The sequence below is a fragment of the Aquarana catesbeiana genome, linkage group LG02, assembly GCF_042186555.1.
Source record: "Aquarana catesbeiana isolate 2022-GZ linkage group LG02, ASM4218655v1, whole genome shotgun sequence".
Taxonomy (NCBI): Eukaryota; Metazoa; Chordata; class Amphibia; order Anura; family Ranidae; genus Aquarana; species Aquarana catesbeiana.
Genome location: NC_133325.1, coordinates 590,544,829 through 590,560,219, shown reverse-complemented (window position 1 = coordinate 590,560,219; position 15,391 = coordinate 590,544,829). Strand labels below are relative to the sequence as shown.

Below are 15,391 nucleotides of genomic sequence, written 5' to 3'. Positions count from 1 at the left end.
GGCAAACATAAATGAGAAAAGACAAAAAGAACAATCTTGGTTACAGATATTTACTGTGTGTGTGTGTGTGTGTGTGTGTGTGTGTGTGTGTGTATATAATATATATTATTACACACACACAGCAATCGGCCAGAACATTAAGACCACCCACCATAACTTGTGGAGGCATGACCTCCACTAAACCTCTGAAGGTACGTTGTGGTATCTGGCACCAAGCCGTCAGTAGCAGATCCTTTAAGTCCTCTAAGTTACAAGGTGGGGCCTCCATGGATCGAACTTATTTTTCCAGCACATCCCACAGATACTCAACTGGATCGAGATCTGGACAATTTGGAGGCAAAGTCAACGCCTCAAACTCATGTTCCTCAAACCATTCTTAAAATTATTAGATCAGGCCACCTTCTTCCATTGCTCTGTGGTTCAGTTTTGATGCTTACGTGCCAATTGTAGGTGCTTTTGGTCGTGGACATAGGTCAGCATGGGCACCTGGACTGGTCTGTAGCTACGCCGTCCTATACATAACCAATTGTGATGGGCTGTGCGTTCTGACACCATGCTATTGGAACCAGCAATAATTCTTTTCAGCAGTTTTGACCTACGGTAGTGCTTCTATTGGATCGGACTACACGAGCCAATCTTCGCTCCCCAGGTGCGTCAGTGAGCCTTGGCCACCCATAACCCTGTTGCTGGTTCACCTGTATTTCTTCCTTGGACCACTTTTTATAGGCCCTGACTACTGCAGACTAGGAACATCCCACAAGAGCTGCAGTTTTCAAATTGCTTTGTCTCAGACACCCAGGCATTATAATTCAGCCCTTGTCAAAGTCGCTAAAATCCTTACTCTTGCCCATCTTTTCTGCTTCCAACACATTACCTTTAGGGATGACCTGTTCACTTGCTGCCTAATATATCCCACCCACGATGTAATTGACTGTGGTCATAATGTTATGGCTGATTTTGTGTGTGTGTGTGTGTGTGTATGTGTATATGTGTGTATATGTATGTATATATATATATATATATATATATATATATATATATATATATATATATATATATATATATATATATATATATATATATATATATATATATATATATATATATATATATATATTACACACACATACATACATACAGTGGGGCAAAAAAGTATTTAGTCATCCACCAATTGTGCAAGTTTTCCCACTTAAAAAGATGAGAGAGGCCTGTAATTGTCATTATAGGTATACCTCAACTATGAGAGACAAAATGTGGAAACAAACCCAGACAATCACATTGTCTGATTTTTGAAAGAATCTATTCGCAAATTTTGGTGGAAAATAAGTATTTGGTCAACCTCAAAAGTTCATCTCAATACTTTGACCTCTGTCATTGCCAACAAAGGATAAAGGTTGTCACACACTGTTGCTGGTATTTTGGCCCATTTCTCCATGCAGATCTCCTCTAGAGCAGTGATGTTTTGGGGCTGTCGCTGGGCAACACGGACTTTCAACTTCCTCCAAAGGTTTTCTATGGGGTTGAGATCTGGAGACTGCCTACGCCACTCCAGGACCTTGAAATGCTTCTTACGAAGTCACTCCTTAGTTGCCCGGGCAGTGTGTTTGGGATCATTGTCATGCTGAAAGACCCAGCCACGTTTCATCTTCAATGCCCTTGCTGATGGGAGGAAGTTTGCGCTCAAAATCTCACGATACATGGCCCCATTCATTCTTTCATGTACACGGATCAGTCATCCTGTTCCCTTTGCAGAGAAACAGCCCCAAAGCATGATGTTGCCACACCCATGCTTCACAGTAGGTATGGTGTTCTTTGGTTGCAACTCAGCATTCTCTCTCCTCCAAACACGACGAGTTGTGTTTCTACCAAACAATTCTACTTTGGTTTCATCTGACCATATAACATTCTCCCACTCCTCTTCTGGATCACCCAAATGCTCTCTAGCAAACCTGAGATGGGCCCGGACATGTACTGGCTTAAAGGGGTTGTAAAGTTATTTATTTATTTTTTTAAAATAACAAACATGTTATACTTACCTTCACTGTGCAGCTCGTTCTGCACAGAGTGGCCCCGAACCTGGTCTTCTGGGGTCCCTCGGCGGCTGTTTCAGCTCCTCCCCGCAAGCATTTACCACCTTCATGCGAGCTCCCTCGCACGGTGGTGAGTGCTTGCGGGCGCGCTCCCGTGATACAGCCGGCAGCTATAGCCGCTCGCTGTATCACTCGGCCCCGCCCCCCGGCGCGCCGCGTCATCGGATGTGATTGACAGCAGCGCGAGCCAATGGCTGCGCTGCTTTCAATCCATCCACTGCAGCCAATCAGCGACCAGGCTGAGCTGCAATGAAGCTGACGAGGACGAGGAGCGAAGATTCGAGGCGTCAAGTAAGTAAAACGGGGGGCCTGGGGGCGGCGGTACTGTCAAAATTTTTTTCACCTTAATGCATAGAATGCATTAAGGTGAAAAAATTTTTACCTTTACAACCCCTTTAAGCAGGGGGACATGTCTGGCACTGCAGGATCTGCTGGCAGCGTAGTGTGTTACTGATGGTAGCCTTTGTTACGTTGGTCCCAGCTCTCTGCAGGTCATTCACTAGGTCCCCCCGTGTGGTTCTGGGATTTTTGCTCACCGTTCTTGTGATCATTTTGACCCCACGGGGTGATATCTTGCATGGAGCCCCAGATCGAGGGAGATTATCAGTGGTCTTGTATGTCTTCCATTTTCTAATTAGTGCTCCCACAGTTGATTTCTTCACACCAAGCTGCTTGCCTATTGCAGATTCAGTCTTCCCAGCCTGCTGCAGGTCTACAATTTTGTTTCTGGTGCTCTTTGGTCTTCAACATAGTGGAGTTTGGAGTGTGACTGTTTGAGGTTGTGGACAGGTGTCTTTTATACTGATAACAAGTTCAAACAGGTGCCATTAATACAGGTAATGAGTGGAGGACAGAGGAGCCTCTTAAAGAAGAAGATACAAGTCTGTGAGAGCCAGAAATTTTGCTTGTTTGTAGGTGACCAAATACTTATTTTCCACCATAATTTGCAAATAAATTCTTTCAAAAATCAGACAATTTGATTGTCTGGATTTGTTTCCACATTTTGTCTCTCATAGTTGAGGTATACCTATGATGACAATTACAGGCCTCTCTCATCTTTTTAAGTGGGAGAACTTGCACAATTGGTGGCTGACTAAATACTTTTTTGGCCCACTGTATATGTATGTGTATGTGTATATATATATGTGTGTGTGTGTGTGTGTATATGTATGTATATATGTGTGTATATATATATATATATATATATATATATATATATATATATATATATATATATTGTGTGTATATATATATATATATTGTATATATTTTTTTCATAGAGGTGCATTCAGGACAATTACAATGATCAGTCATGGCAGGCCTTACATTAACCAATTTACTTTAATTCAACCGCAAGTTGAAGGAAAGAAAATTGCTTGACTCCCTCATGAACACAGTCAGTGTTGATGGGGGAATCCCTCCCGTGGAGCTATTGTATTCTGACAGCAGACGGTTTCCCAGCCATCAGAATACAATGATCGCTGCTTGTGGCTATAGCTGCCGGCAGTGATCGCATGAAAAATATCTGATGGGTTGCTTATAATTAAGTTGATTGATGCATCAACTTCAGTACAACCAGCCTTCCCATACATGGATCCAAATTCTGAATATCTAAAAACTCAACCTGAGATTTCTCCCAATAATGCAGTTTCTGGTATGTAAGGGTGCCTAGGCAATTCTGTGCCTACAGCCTCAATACTGTATTTTTGCATTGTGAGATCTAACGCACTGCTGCCTCTAATTGCTAGTCTCATACGATTTGGTGACACCACTACTGTGCTGCTCACTGTTGTCCTTGCTGAAGGCTTTGCCATTAGGATGCAAAGTCCTGTCCCTACCAAGATGCAATATACACCGTGCAGAACAAGGGGGGGATGATCAGTAAAACAGAAGGATTGGCTGCAGGGAAGGCACAGGCAAAAATGGCGACTGGTCCTTTGCCTTCTGTCTGCCTGTTTTTATGGGCACAGCTTCCAGAGTTCATTTACGCTTAGGCTTCTTTCATATAAGCGCGTCTCCAAAGTCACACGATTTCCACTGCGACTTTGGAACGTGACTTTAAATCCAACTTTACACTCAATGGATAAAGCCTCATACACACGATTGGATTTTCTGACGGGAATTCTGTGATGACAGGCTGTTGGCGGAAAATCCGACCGTTTGTACGCTCCATCGGACAATTTCAGATTTTCTGTGGACAAATGTTGGATGGCAGGCTTTTAAATTTTCCATGAACAAATGTCTGTTGGATTTTCCGAGCGTATGTACATAAGTCCGTCGGAAAAAAGTCCAAAGTACAAACACACATGCTCGGAAACCAGGACGAGCCAGAAGCGGTCGGTCTTGTAAACTAGCGTTCGTAATTGAGAATTAACATTTGTGACGTGGCAAGTTATGGAATCTCGAAATGCAGCACACATTCTCTTCTTCTTTAATGGGATAATAATGAAGCTGCTTTGCTGGTGATACCGATGGAGTTATGGCAAACAAATTTTCAAAGGCTTTTTTCTTTTTCTAGTGATATCAGGAATAATATTATACTTGGTTTTTTTTTTTTTGGGCAAGTTACCACAACACCATTATCGCATAGTTTTTAACCACTTCCGGACCGCTGCACGACGATGTACATCCAAACTTTCAAGGGGGATACCGTTGTTATGGCAGCAGCTAGCTGCCATAACCCCGATATCCCCATTTTCGTGTGGCGGCCGGCGTTCTGATAAAAGTGGTCCCTGCGGCGGATCACTTTTATCGGTGGCGGGAGAGGGATGTTTACATTCCTTGTAATAGGAATAAAAGTGGCACAATTTTTTTTTTTTTTTTTAAACCAGTGTAAAAAAAATAAAATAATGTAAAATAAATAATAAAAATTTTTTTTAAATTTTAAAAAACCCCCCGTCCCGACGAGCTTGCACGCAGAAGCGAACGCATACGCGAGTAGCGCCCGCATATGAAAACGGTGGTCAAACCAAACATGTGAGGTATCGCCGCGACTGGTAGAGCGAGAGCAATAATTCCAGCCCTAGACCTCCTCTGTAACGCAAAACATGCAACCTGTAGAATTTTTTAAACGTCGTCTATGGAGATTTTTGAGTGTAAAAGTTTGACGCCATTCCACGAGCGGGCGCAATTTTGAAGCATGACATGTTGGGTATCAATTTACTTGGGGTAACGTTATATTTCACAATATAAAAAAAAATTGGGCTAACTTTACTGTTTTATTTTTTTTATTCAAAAAAGTGAATTTTTTCCAAAAAAAAGTGCGCTTATAAGACCACTGCGCAAATACATTGCAAAAAAAAGTATTGCAACGACCGCCATTTTATTCTCTAGGGTGTTACAAAAAAAAAACATATATAATGTTTGGGGGTTCTAAGTAATTTTCTAGCAAAAAAACCTGTTTTAAACATGTAAACACCTAAAATACAAAACGAGTCTGGTCCTTAAGTGGTTAAGCTCAAAGATACAACTATGTTGGTGTTCCTTGTTAATTTTACATTGTATTCTTTAAAATGTAACTGCCTACTCCCAAACTGTCATTTAAGTAAAACACATAGCCAAGTATTATTCTCCACAATTTTTTTTATTGTGCATTAAAAAAAGAAAACAAATAAAATTAGACATGCTATCTGCCAATAAAACTTAACCAAAGTGCATTCTATGCATCCAAAAATATAGAAAATATAACAAATCAAATCATTATTCAACCAACAAATAAAATAAAAGCCTCATGCATGTGTCCTGCTTCTTAATATAGGGGGTCAACAATGCCAAGAGTTGGTGAAAGCAGGGGTCCGTCATCTGGAGATAATTCCGAAAATCATCTGGATTTTTCTCCTGGAGCTTCCGCAGCAAAGGCATATGACATAATTGGTCACGATTAATAAAGCAACCAATTTTTGGTCCAAGAAATCCTCCTCCTCCTATTCCTGGACTGGACTTGGGTCAAAGCAATAATTCCAAGGCCAATAATAAATAACACGTTATCTCCTCGGATTACGCAGCATGGCTGGTTGACAAACGGCCGTTCAGAAACTAACTGAAAAGTGCGAATTAACACTCACCAAACTTCTACTAAACAGGAAATTCGCAGAAGGAGCACAAAGGGTGGCGCCTGACAATTAAACTTCCTCTTTTTTGGCTCGTAGTACGTCTAGTACGTCACTACGTTCGGGTTTGTTGCCCGACAATTTTGTACCGTTTGTATGCAAGACAAAATCCAGGCTCACGGCTTTGGACAAAAGTCGGAGATTTTGTCTGCGGAAAATCTGTTCATGTTTACAAGGGTTAAGTCCCAACAAAAAGCACCAAAGTGTAGTGCAGGCACCGCAGCGACTTAAACGGGTGCCATTAAAAAGAATGGGGTGTGACTTGGATCGACAAATCGCACAAGTGTGAAATGGAGCCTAAGAACAATGATTCTTGTGTCTGCCATTCAACTAGAATAATGGGCATTGCCTTGTAATTTAATTGCGTCTGATAGAAATGCGAAACTTTAGATACCGTATTTATCGGCCTATAACATGCACTTTTTTCCCCTGAAAATCGGGGGCAAAGCAGGGGTGCGTGTTATACAGCGTACCCCACGAGACGTCATTTCCTCTCCACTCGGCTCCTCGGCTTTCACTCGGCTATCACGTCACACACACACAGTCCCGCCTCCGCCACCAGCATTGGACCAGTGTTCTGCCTATCACAGGAGCTGGTCCAGTGCCGATGGCGGAGGCGGGACCGTGTGTGTGTAACGTGAGAGCCGAGTGGAGAGGAGATGACGGCTCGGTGATTTCCTGATTCAGGCTGCTGGTGAGGGAGATGGTGAGGCTGCAAATGACGGTAGTTTAAAAAAGGCATTAATCAGGCTGCATTGAGGACAATAATCAGGCTCATTGATGCATTGATCAGGCTGCATTGAGGACTTTATTTGGGCTGCATTGAGGACATTAATCAGGCTGCATTGAGGACTTTATTTGGGCTGCATTGAGGACATTAATCAGGCTGCATTGAGGACTTTATTTAGGCTGCATTGATGCATTGATCAGGTTGCATTGAAGACTTTATTTGGGCTGCATTGAGGACATAATCAGGCAGCAGATGGATGTTGTTGGGCACCGACCCTTAATTTGCTTCAAAGTTGTTTAATTTTTAAAATGTTTTTTTCCTGAAACTTCCCTCTTAAAATTAGGGTGCGTGTTATACATTATAGCATATATATTATATAAATACGGTAAATATTTGTGAAAGGTTGACCAAACAGAAAAGGCTGGCAACCAAGACATTTATAAACCAAATTTATAATTTACTTTCTTTTCTAGAATATGAAGAAAGCGGATTGCTGGAAAATGATGACGTAAGACTTAGAATTTTATATTTTGAAAGACATTCTGCAAACAAATACCTTTTATATAGATAAGTAACCAGTAAGTTTAATCTGCAAGAGTATTAAACTTATTTTGCACACAAGGGAAACGTCCTATGAAACAACTGACAGAATATCTTTTGTATGACGGCTCTCTCAATTAAAATGCAAAGCAGCTGCAAAAACTCTAGAAGATACTCTTGAGTTCCCAGGCCTTCCTCGCTATATTTAGGAACAATACTGACCAGATTTTTATGAACTAGGGCTTCATTTTTGATATACACTATACTATTGTATCTTGTGTCTAGGATCCTCAAGGGTAACTAAGTAGCAGAACTTAATCAGTGAACCAGCAGACAAGGTAAAGGGGAACTCCATACAAAATAAAATACTGTGGTAGGGACAGTGTCCTCAACCCCCAGGAAGAGGATTCATAGGCAGGCCTAGACCAATTAAACTACTCCCCACTGGCACACACATGGCAGTAGCCATCTGTACAGTTGTCTTAAACTCTACAAGCATTAACATATGTCATATAAACCGTTCTTGTACCACCCTACAAGTGAGATCACCTGTTAACAAGGAGGTTTGGTGGAAGATCTTAACTGTTTTGTGGCCAGAAGGCATTAATTACTAGATGCCCAGGTCAGACTTAAAGTAGTTGCAAACCCTTACATATACCCAGTGAAGTGACTGGCATCGGGTGATGCACAGAGATTAAACATATCCTCCTACATCAATAGTACCTGTTTATCTACTGTCAATTTTACCCTACATCCATTCAAATTGCAGAATTTACATGGGATCTCTCAGCTGTGAAAAGCAGGGGGCGGAGGACTGAAGTTACATCAGTGAAGAGAGTTCTGGGAGCTGATTGGAGGGGATTGAACCCTTCCCCCTTTCACACAGAAACAGAGCTGAGGCTGTCAATCAGCTGGAGGTCCCTCCCCTGTCACCATTTTTATCTTGGTGTCAGAAAAAATTGTCAGAAGTGATTCATGCTTCTAGCAGAGGAACGAAGCAGCAGACAGAAATGGCATTTAGTGTTCTGGATTGAGACAAGTACACACTATGCTTTGTTCATATTTCTTGTCTGAGGTTTACAACCACTTTAGGCAAGATGATTCTTTCCCACTGTCAGAATATGCTGAGCAGCGTTGCTGGTGGCGCTGACTGACCTGGTAAAATTCGACAGGGCAGTTGTATAGAAGTCCATCACGATCGACTTCTGTAAAACCACCCTGCCTATACATGGAACGAAATTCGGCTGGTCCCTGCTTTTAGAAATGTCAGCAAGAGTCTGTTAACTTGACGACAGTTTGACGATTTTTTTTTTTTTTTTAGTATTGTAATTATTAATTAAACAGAAGCAGAAGGCTTTGCATATGAATTTTGTAGCCTGAAGGTAGCAGTGTTCATCTTCAGATTTAAAGTTGATGTAAAAGCTTAAAGTGATACTAAAGGATCGTTTTTTTTATTTTTTTTAAATAACAAACATGTCATACTTACCTCCACTGTGCAGCTTGTTTTGCACAGAGTGGCCCCGAACATCCATTTCTGGGGTTCCTCGGCGGCTCTCACGGCTCCTCCCCACATTAGGTAACCCCCTTGGAGAAGCACTCTCCCGAGGGGGTTACCTTGCGGGCGCGCTCCCGAAGCAGTATTCGGTGTCCATAGTGGCCGAATGCAGGACTCGGCCCCGCCCCCGGCGCCCGCGTCATTGGATTTGATTGACAGCAGCGGGAGCCAATGGCTGCGCTGCTTTCAATCTGTCCAATCAAGAGTCGGGAACCCGTGGAGAGAGGGACGGTTGACGGCAATTCGGGCTCAGGTAAGTAAAACGGGGGGAGTGACTGCAAGGTGTTTTTTCACCTTAATGCAAAAACACGAGCCTTTACAACCCCTTTTAATTAAGGTTTTTCTTGACCCCCTGTGACTGTGCTTTATTAAAAATGCAGCTATTTACTTTGTTTACTGATCGCAGATCGCATGACTTGCCGCCTCTCTCTTCTCTCGGCCCGACAAATGCAGCGGGGCAGGCGGCCCCGCTCGCTGCAGTTGTCATGCAAGGGAAGAGAGAGGCGGAAAGTCACGTGATCGCCGATCTGCAATCAGTAAACAAAGTATATAGCTGCATATTTAATAAAGCACAGTCACAGGGGGACATTAGATGAATCAACAAGCACTGTGCACAAGCACTGTGCTGTGTATATAATGCTTTAAAGGAACAGGATCTTTATTTTTTATTTTTTTGGGGGTTAACCATTTTAAGGTAAAAAAAAACTTTCCATGGTCTCCCCCCCCAAATACTTCAGCTCAGTCTCAATCCTGAGCTGTGCCCAGGAGCAGTGGCGCTGCTCTCTGTCCTGCCAAGAACATACAGGCAGCAGTCTCCTGTCTCCTGCTGCTGGCAATCAAATCCTGTAAGCAGGGGGCTGAGTCAGCCGTTTGTCAATAGATGCACACAGCCCTGTTCGGGATCGCGCCCGCATGAGTGCCCCATAGCAAGCAGCTTGAGAGAGGAGCAGGGAGTGCTGGTGGGGGACCCCAGAAGAGGAGTTGAACTGGATAGGCTTGCGTCTTTATTCAACCTTAACTATAAAAACTTTGACTTTCAGGGCCACTGTGTGCAAAACACTCTGTTGCATAGAGAAAGTAACTATGACATGTTAGTTAAAAACAAAATTATAACTTTGCAATTACTTTAAAACATATCTAAATCCAAAAGCATACGTACAACATTGTATAATGTATTGCAGCTTACCAGTGCTTACATGTGGTGACTGCATTTATTTTCTTCTTCTTCTTTTTTTTTTTAAGCTTTTTTTTCTTTATTTTTACCTGGTGACCGGCCAGTAAGCCTGTTTTATATTTCAACTTTCCTAGCAGACCAAGCTGCCCAGCAAAAATGTCAGAGGTTTAAGACAAACCATTTAAAACTGACAGGGGTGATTACAATGGTTAGCTTTAATTTTATATAGAAGAACCTTTATACCAAAAGGGAAAAAAATGGTTTATGTAACTGCTTAAAAAGTGTTAATTGATATTCGGCTTAATTTGTTAGCTAACGCCATCTTCATTTGTTTGTGCATCTAACACTACTCTCAACAGGCTGGTAATGCTGCTGTCCTAAGGTGACTTTATTGCTCCTCAGTAGAGTGGAGACACCCTAATGCTGGCTGTGCATGTATAGATTTTCGAGCAAGAAATAACACATTAATAATTACTATTATTAAATAAATACATTCATATAAAAATTCTTTGTACATTCGATGACTGGACAAATGTCAATCAAAAATCTCACATTCTTTTAACATTTGATTTTGGAATAAAAACCACATACACTGAAATTCGGTTGTTTGAGAAAACATTTCCATCCTGATCCTTCAATTTTTTTCTTCACTGTGGTTGAAAAGGAATATTGATTTTGATTCCACTAACAATTAGAAAATCAAACAAACCTTAACCACTTGCTGCCCACCCACCGTCAAATGACGGCGGAGCGGCTCTCGTTCTGGGACAACGTATTATGACGGCGCCCAGTTTAGCTGTGTAAATACTCCATATTCCCATCGCACACTTTCCTGGATAAAGCTCAAAAGCATTTGGGTGTTTTAGCAATGGCCAGCTGGAAACTGGTTCAAAAAGTCACAATGCAAATATTTGCCAGCACACCATGAATCGACAAGATGCTGATTTTTTAATTTTTTTTTATTGCATGATCACATCACAAAGTAGTGCAACGTTTCGGAGCTGCACAGAGCCCACATCACATGCCTGATGAAGGGGCCTTGCGCGGCTCCGAAACGTTGCACTACTTTGTGATGTAATCATGCCATAAAAAATCAGTTTGGACGCTATCTTGTCGATCCGTGGTGTGCTGGCAAATATTTGCATTGTGCGCCCACTGGGGCACGCAGCGATCGTGGGCGTGCCGTGTTCTTTGGACACGGCGTGACCTTGATCTCGGCAAAGAGCTGCAGCTCTTTGTTCATGTAATTGGCTGTGTCCAATCGCAGCAGATCGCATGTAAACAAGGAAGTGCCGTTTATCTGCTCTCCTCGCCCCACACTGACAGAGTGTGAGGTGAGGAGAGCCGATCAGCGGCATCTCCTTACAGGGAAGATGTGAAAAGTTAATCAGGGCACTGATCATCAATGCCCTGATTACAATGCAGCCCCAGCAGTGCCCATTAGTGACGTCACTCTGTGCCTATCATTGCAGCCTATCAGTGCCCATTAGTGACACTGAAAAGAAATTACTTTTCTTTATCGTACATCATGGGACACAGAGCCTTAAGTAATTACTTAATGGGTTATAGGCCACCTTCAGGTGATGGACACTGGTATACCCAATCCAGGAAGTTTACTCCCTATGTAACCCCTCCTCCTTCCAGGAGCACATTAGTTTTTTTTAATTCAGCAAATCCTGTGGCGGGGATAAGGTAAGGGAAGAAACTTAGGTACTAAAAACACCTATGTATTCTTCTTTAAGGGAATGCCTTAATTCTCCACTAGAGGGGGTCTATGCACATACCTTACTCTGTTGTCTTCACTGTAAAGCTCAGTCAGTCTGTGTGTGGCCGCAGCAACGTGTGCAAGGGGGATTTTTATCAGGTAAAAGAAATCTGCCAAATGTTTTCTTTCTCCCCCCTGAAGGGACCAGAGGGTTAGGGGGACATCAGCGGCGTACCCCCCTTACATTACCCCTCCCACCCCGCCGCGGGGGGTGCGGAGGTTCCGCTGGTACTGCTAATATTGTTACTGTTTTTAATGCTGTTACTGTGTTGTGCCTGCTGCTAAAAAGGTCTCTGCCCCCCCCCCCCCCCCCCCCTCGTGTTGAGTCTGTAGACCTGAAAAACGCCGCGCATGAGCGCGAGAACATTTTTAAACGAAAAAAGGGGCGGAATTTTTTAGGGAGGGGGCGGGGCCTACGCACGTTTTTTTTTGAGCGTCCATGAGGACGCACAGCAGGCAAAACAGATAAAACTACAGCTGTGACAGTCTCTCCTCAGCTGACGAGGAGGAAACAAGCAGCCTGGACACAGGAGCTGTGGGACACGTGAGGGTTGCAAGCTGGCATTCCTGATACAGGAAGGACACTTTTTTTTTCCCAGCACTAGGCTGAAATTTATAGCGGCTTTAAATGTCATGACTATATTCAGCGATTAAGTGCAATTGTATAGGCGTTAGGATCTCGAGTTGCATTTCCACGCTGTCATCCTCGCCTGAATTACCAGTTATGGCAAGCCAGGGTGAGCCATTGGAACAAATTGATGGTGCAATTGCTTCTCACATCTCAGCCCCTGTATACGTAACTTAGGATGTCCTTTCCTCCTCCCTGCAGGGTCTGGAAGGAAGATTAGCGGCTTTAATCGAATCCTCCATTCAAATGGATAGGAAGCATGCTAGATCCCCCCCCCCTCACTTCAGAACCTTTGCAAGGGGAACAGTGGGCTCAGGATGAGGTGTTACCCTCAGTCGATCAGGGGGAAAAACAAACCGATGATTCCTCTGTGGAGGAAACAACGGTAGATGAACCTTTTTCAGCCTCACAATCTGAGAAATTGCTGATACAAACTCTTACGGAGAAGGTTCGTTCCACTTTCATGCTGCCCCTAACGCAGTCTCCTGAAAGCTCGGTTTCTTCCTTGGGTTCCTTAAAACCTTCTCAGCCTTCGCATGCGTTTCCTGCACATGCATTACTAGAACAGCTTATTTTTGCTGAATGAGATCACACAGATAAGCATTTTCTCCCTCCTAAGAGATTTTCAATTCTCTATCCACTGAAGGAGAAATTCTCCAAAAAATGGTAAGTACCAGCAGTTGACGCTGCGATTTCCAGTGTGAATAAAGGCCTAACTTGTTCTGTAGACAATGCACAAATGCTTAAGGATCCAACAGATAAAAAGTTGGAATCCCTGTTAAAATCTACTTTTTCCTTGGCAGGTGCCGTTACTCAGCCTGCAGTCGCTGCAAAAGGCGTCTGTCAATCACTTAGGATTAATTTAAACAGGCCCTTAGAGAGGTTCCTGCACAACAAGCTCGGGAATTGGCTGAACTACCAAAAGCATTATGCTTTGCCATAGACGCCATTAAAGATTCTATTCACCAGGCGTTCCGCCTTACGCTTATGCTTGTGCATATACATAGAATCCTGTGGTTAAAAAATTGGTCATCTGAAGCACCATGCAAAAACCTCCTAACTGGGTTCCCTTTTCATGGGGAGCGACTATTTGGAGAAGACTTGGACAAATATATCCAAACAGTGGGAAAAGTACTCTTTTGCCAGTCAAAAGAAAGTATAAACGCCCTTCATTTAAACGGGCTCTTTCCCCTGCGCCAGGGGCTTCCACCTCTAGGCAGTGGCGACGGCTTCCGCCATCAGACTCTAGAGGAAAGCCTCAGGGTCAGACCCAGGCTCAAAAGAAGTCCTGGGGTTGGAAACCTGCAAAGCAGAATCCTAAAGCCTCATCATGAAGAGGCAACCCCCCTCACCAAGGTGGGGGGAAGACTTCTGCAGTTTTCAGAAGTCTGGAAAGAGGAAATTCAGGACAGATGGGTCATCCCCATGGTAACGCTGGGGTACAAGCTGAAATTTCAGGACTTTCTACCGTCTCGTTTCCTGAGGTCAAGCATTCCCAAAGATCCAGAGAAAAGACAATCTCTGTTTCAGGCACTAGACCGATTAATATCTCAAGGGGTGATCATACAGATCCCCAAAAAAGAGCAAATCTGGGGTTTTATTCAAATCTTTTTATGGTACCAAAACCAAATGGAGATGTCAGACCCATTCTAGATCTAAAAAATCTAAATCAGTTCCTGAAGATCCACTCCGTTCGCATGGAGATGATCAAGTCAGTAGTTTCTATCCTTCTAGGAGGAGAACTTCTGGCATCAATCGATATCGGGGATGCATATCTGCATGTCCCTATATTTCCCGCTCACCAAAAGTTTCTGCGGTTCGAGTTAGAACAGCAGCATTTCCAGTTTGTAGCCCTGCCCTTCGGGTTAGCCACAGCACCTCGGGTGTTCACAAAAGTGCTGGCCCCACCTCTAGCCAAGTTAAGGGCACAGGGCATAACAACCATAGCGTACCTAGACAATCTATTGCTAATAGATCAGTCGGTGGCTCGTTTGGAGCAAAGCGTATGCACTACAACCAATTATCTGGAAAGTTTGGGTTGGATTTTCTCAACCTAGAGAAATCTTCCTTTAATACCGCTAAAAAGGCTGGAGTACTTCAGGCAAAAATCAACTCCATAAGAGAGCTGGTGCGGATGGTCACGTCAAAAGGCGATCCCTCCATTCGCCTTTGCATGAGGTTGCTAGGAACCATGGTGGCTTCATTCGAAGCAGTTCCCTATGTCCAGTTACATTCAAGACTGTTGCAAAACAGTATCCTGTTGACTTGGCACAAAACAATTCAAGCTTTAGACTTGCCAATGTGGCTGTCCCCAAGAGTGTCCCAAAGCCTCACTTGGTTACTAACCCAGAATCTGCTGAAAGGAAAATCCTTCAGACCAGTCATCTGGAAAGTGGTAACAACGGATACCAGCCTTTCAGGCTGGGGAGAAGTACTAGAAAAGACAACTGTCCTGGGACAGTGGTCAAGAACCGAAAGAACCTTGCCCATCAGTATTCTAGAGATTCGGGCAGTGCGTCTGGCTCTAAAGGCCTGGACTTTCATGTTACGGGATTGTCCTGTCAGGATTCAATCCGACAATGCCACAGCTGTGGCCTATATAAATCACCAAGGGGGCACCAAAAGTCTCTCAGCACAGAGAGATGTGAATCATATTCTTAACTTGGGCAGAAAGGAATGTTCCATGCCTATCGGCAGTCTTCATTCTGGGAGTAGAGAATTGGCAGGCGGACTACTTGAGTCGCCAGTAGTTATTCCCAGGGGAATGGTCTCTTCACCCTGACATATTTCGGGCTGTTTG

At 43.3% G+C, this 15,391-nt stretch overlaps 1 protein-coding gene across 3 annotated transcripts in view; it reads left to right on the top strand.

Moving 5' to 3' along the window:
• ATG3 (autophagy related 3) overlaps positions 1 to 15,391 on the top strand; it is a 120,990-nt gene that overhangs the window by 81,479 nt on the left and 24,120 nt on the right. For all 3 annotated transcript variants that reach the window (XM_073616265.1, XM_073616263.1, XM_073616264.1), the window contains exon 9: positions 7,403 to 7,437. In XM_073616265.1, coding sequence (XP_073472366.1) covers positions 7,403 to 7,437 — 35 coding nt within the window. The remainder of the gene's footprint in view (positions 1 to 7,402; positions 7,438 to 15,391) is intronic.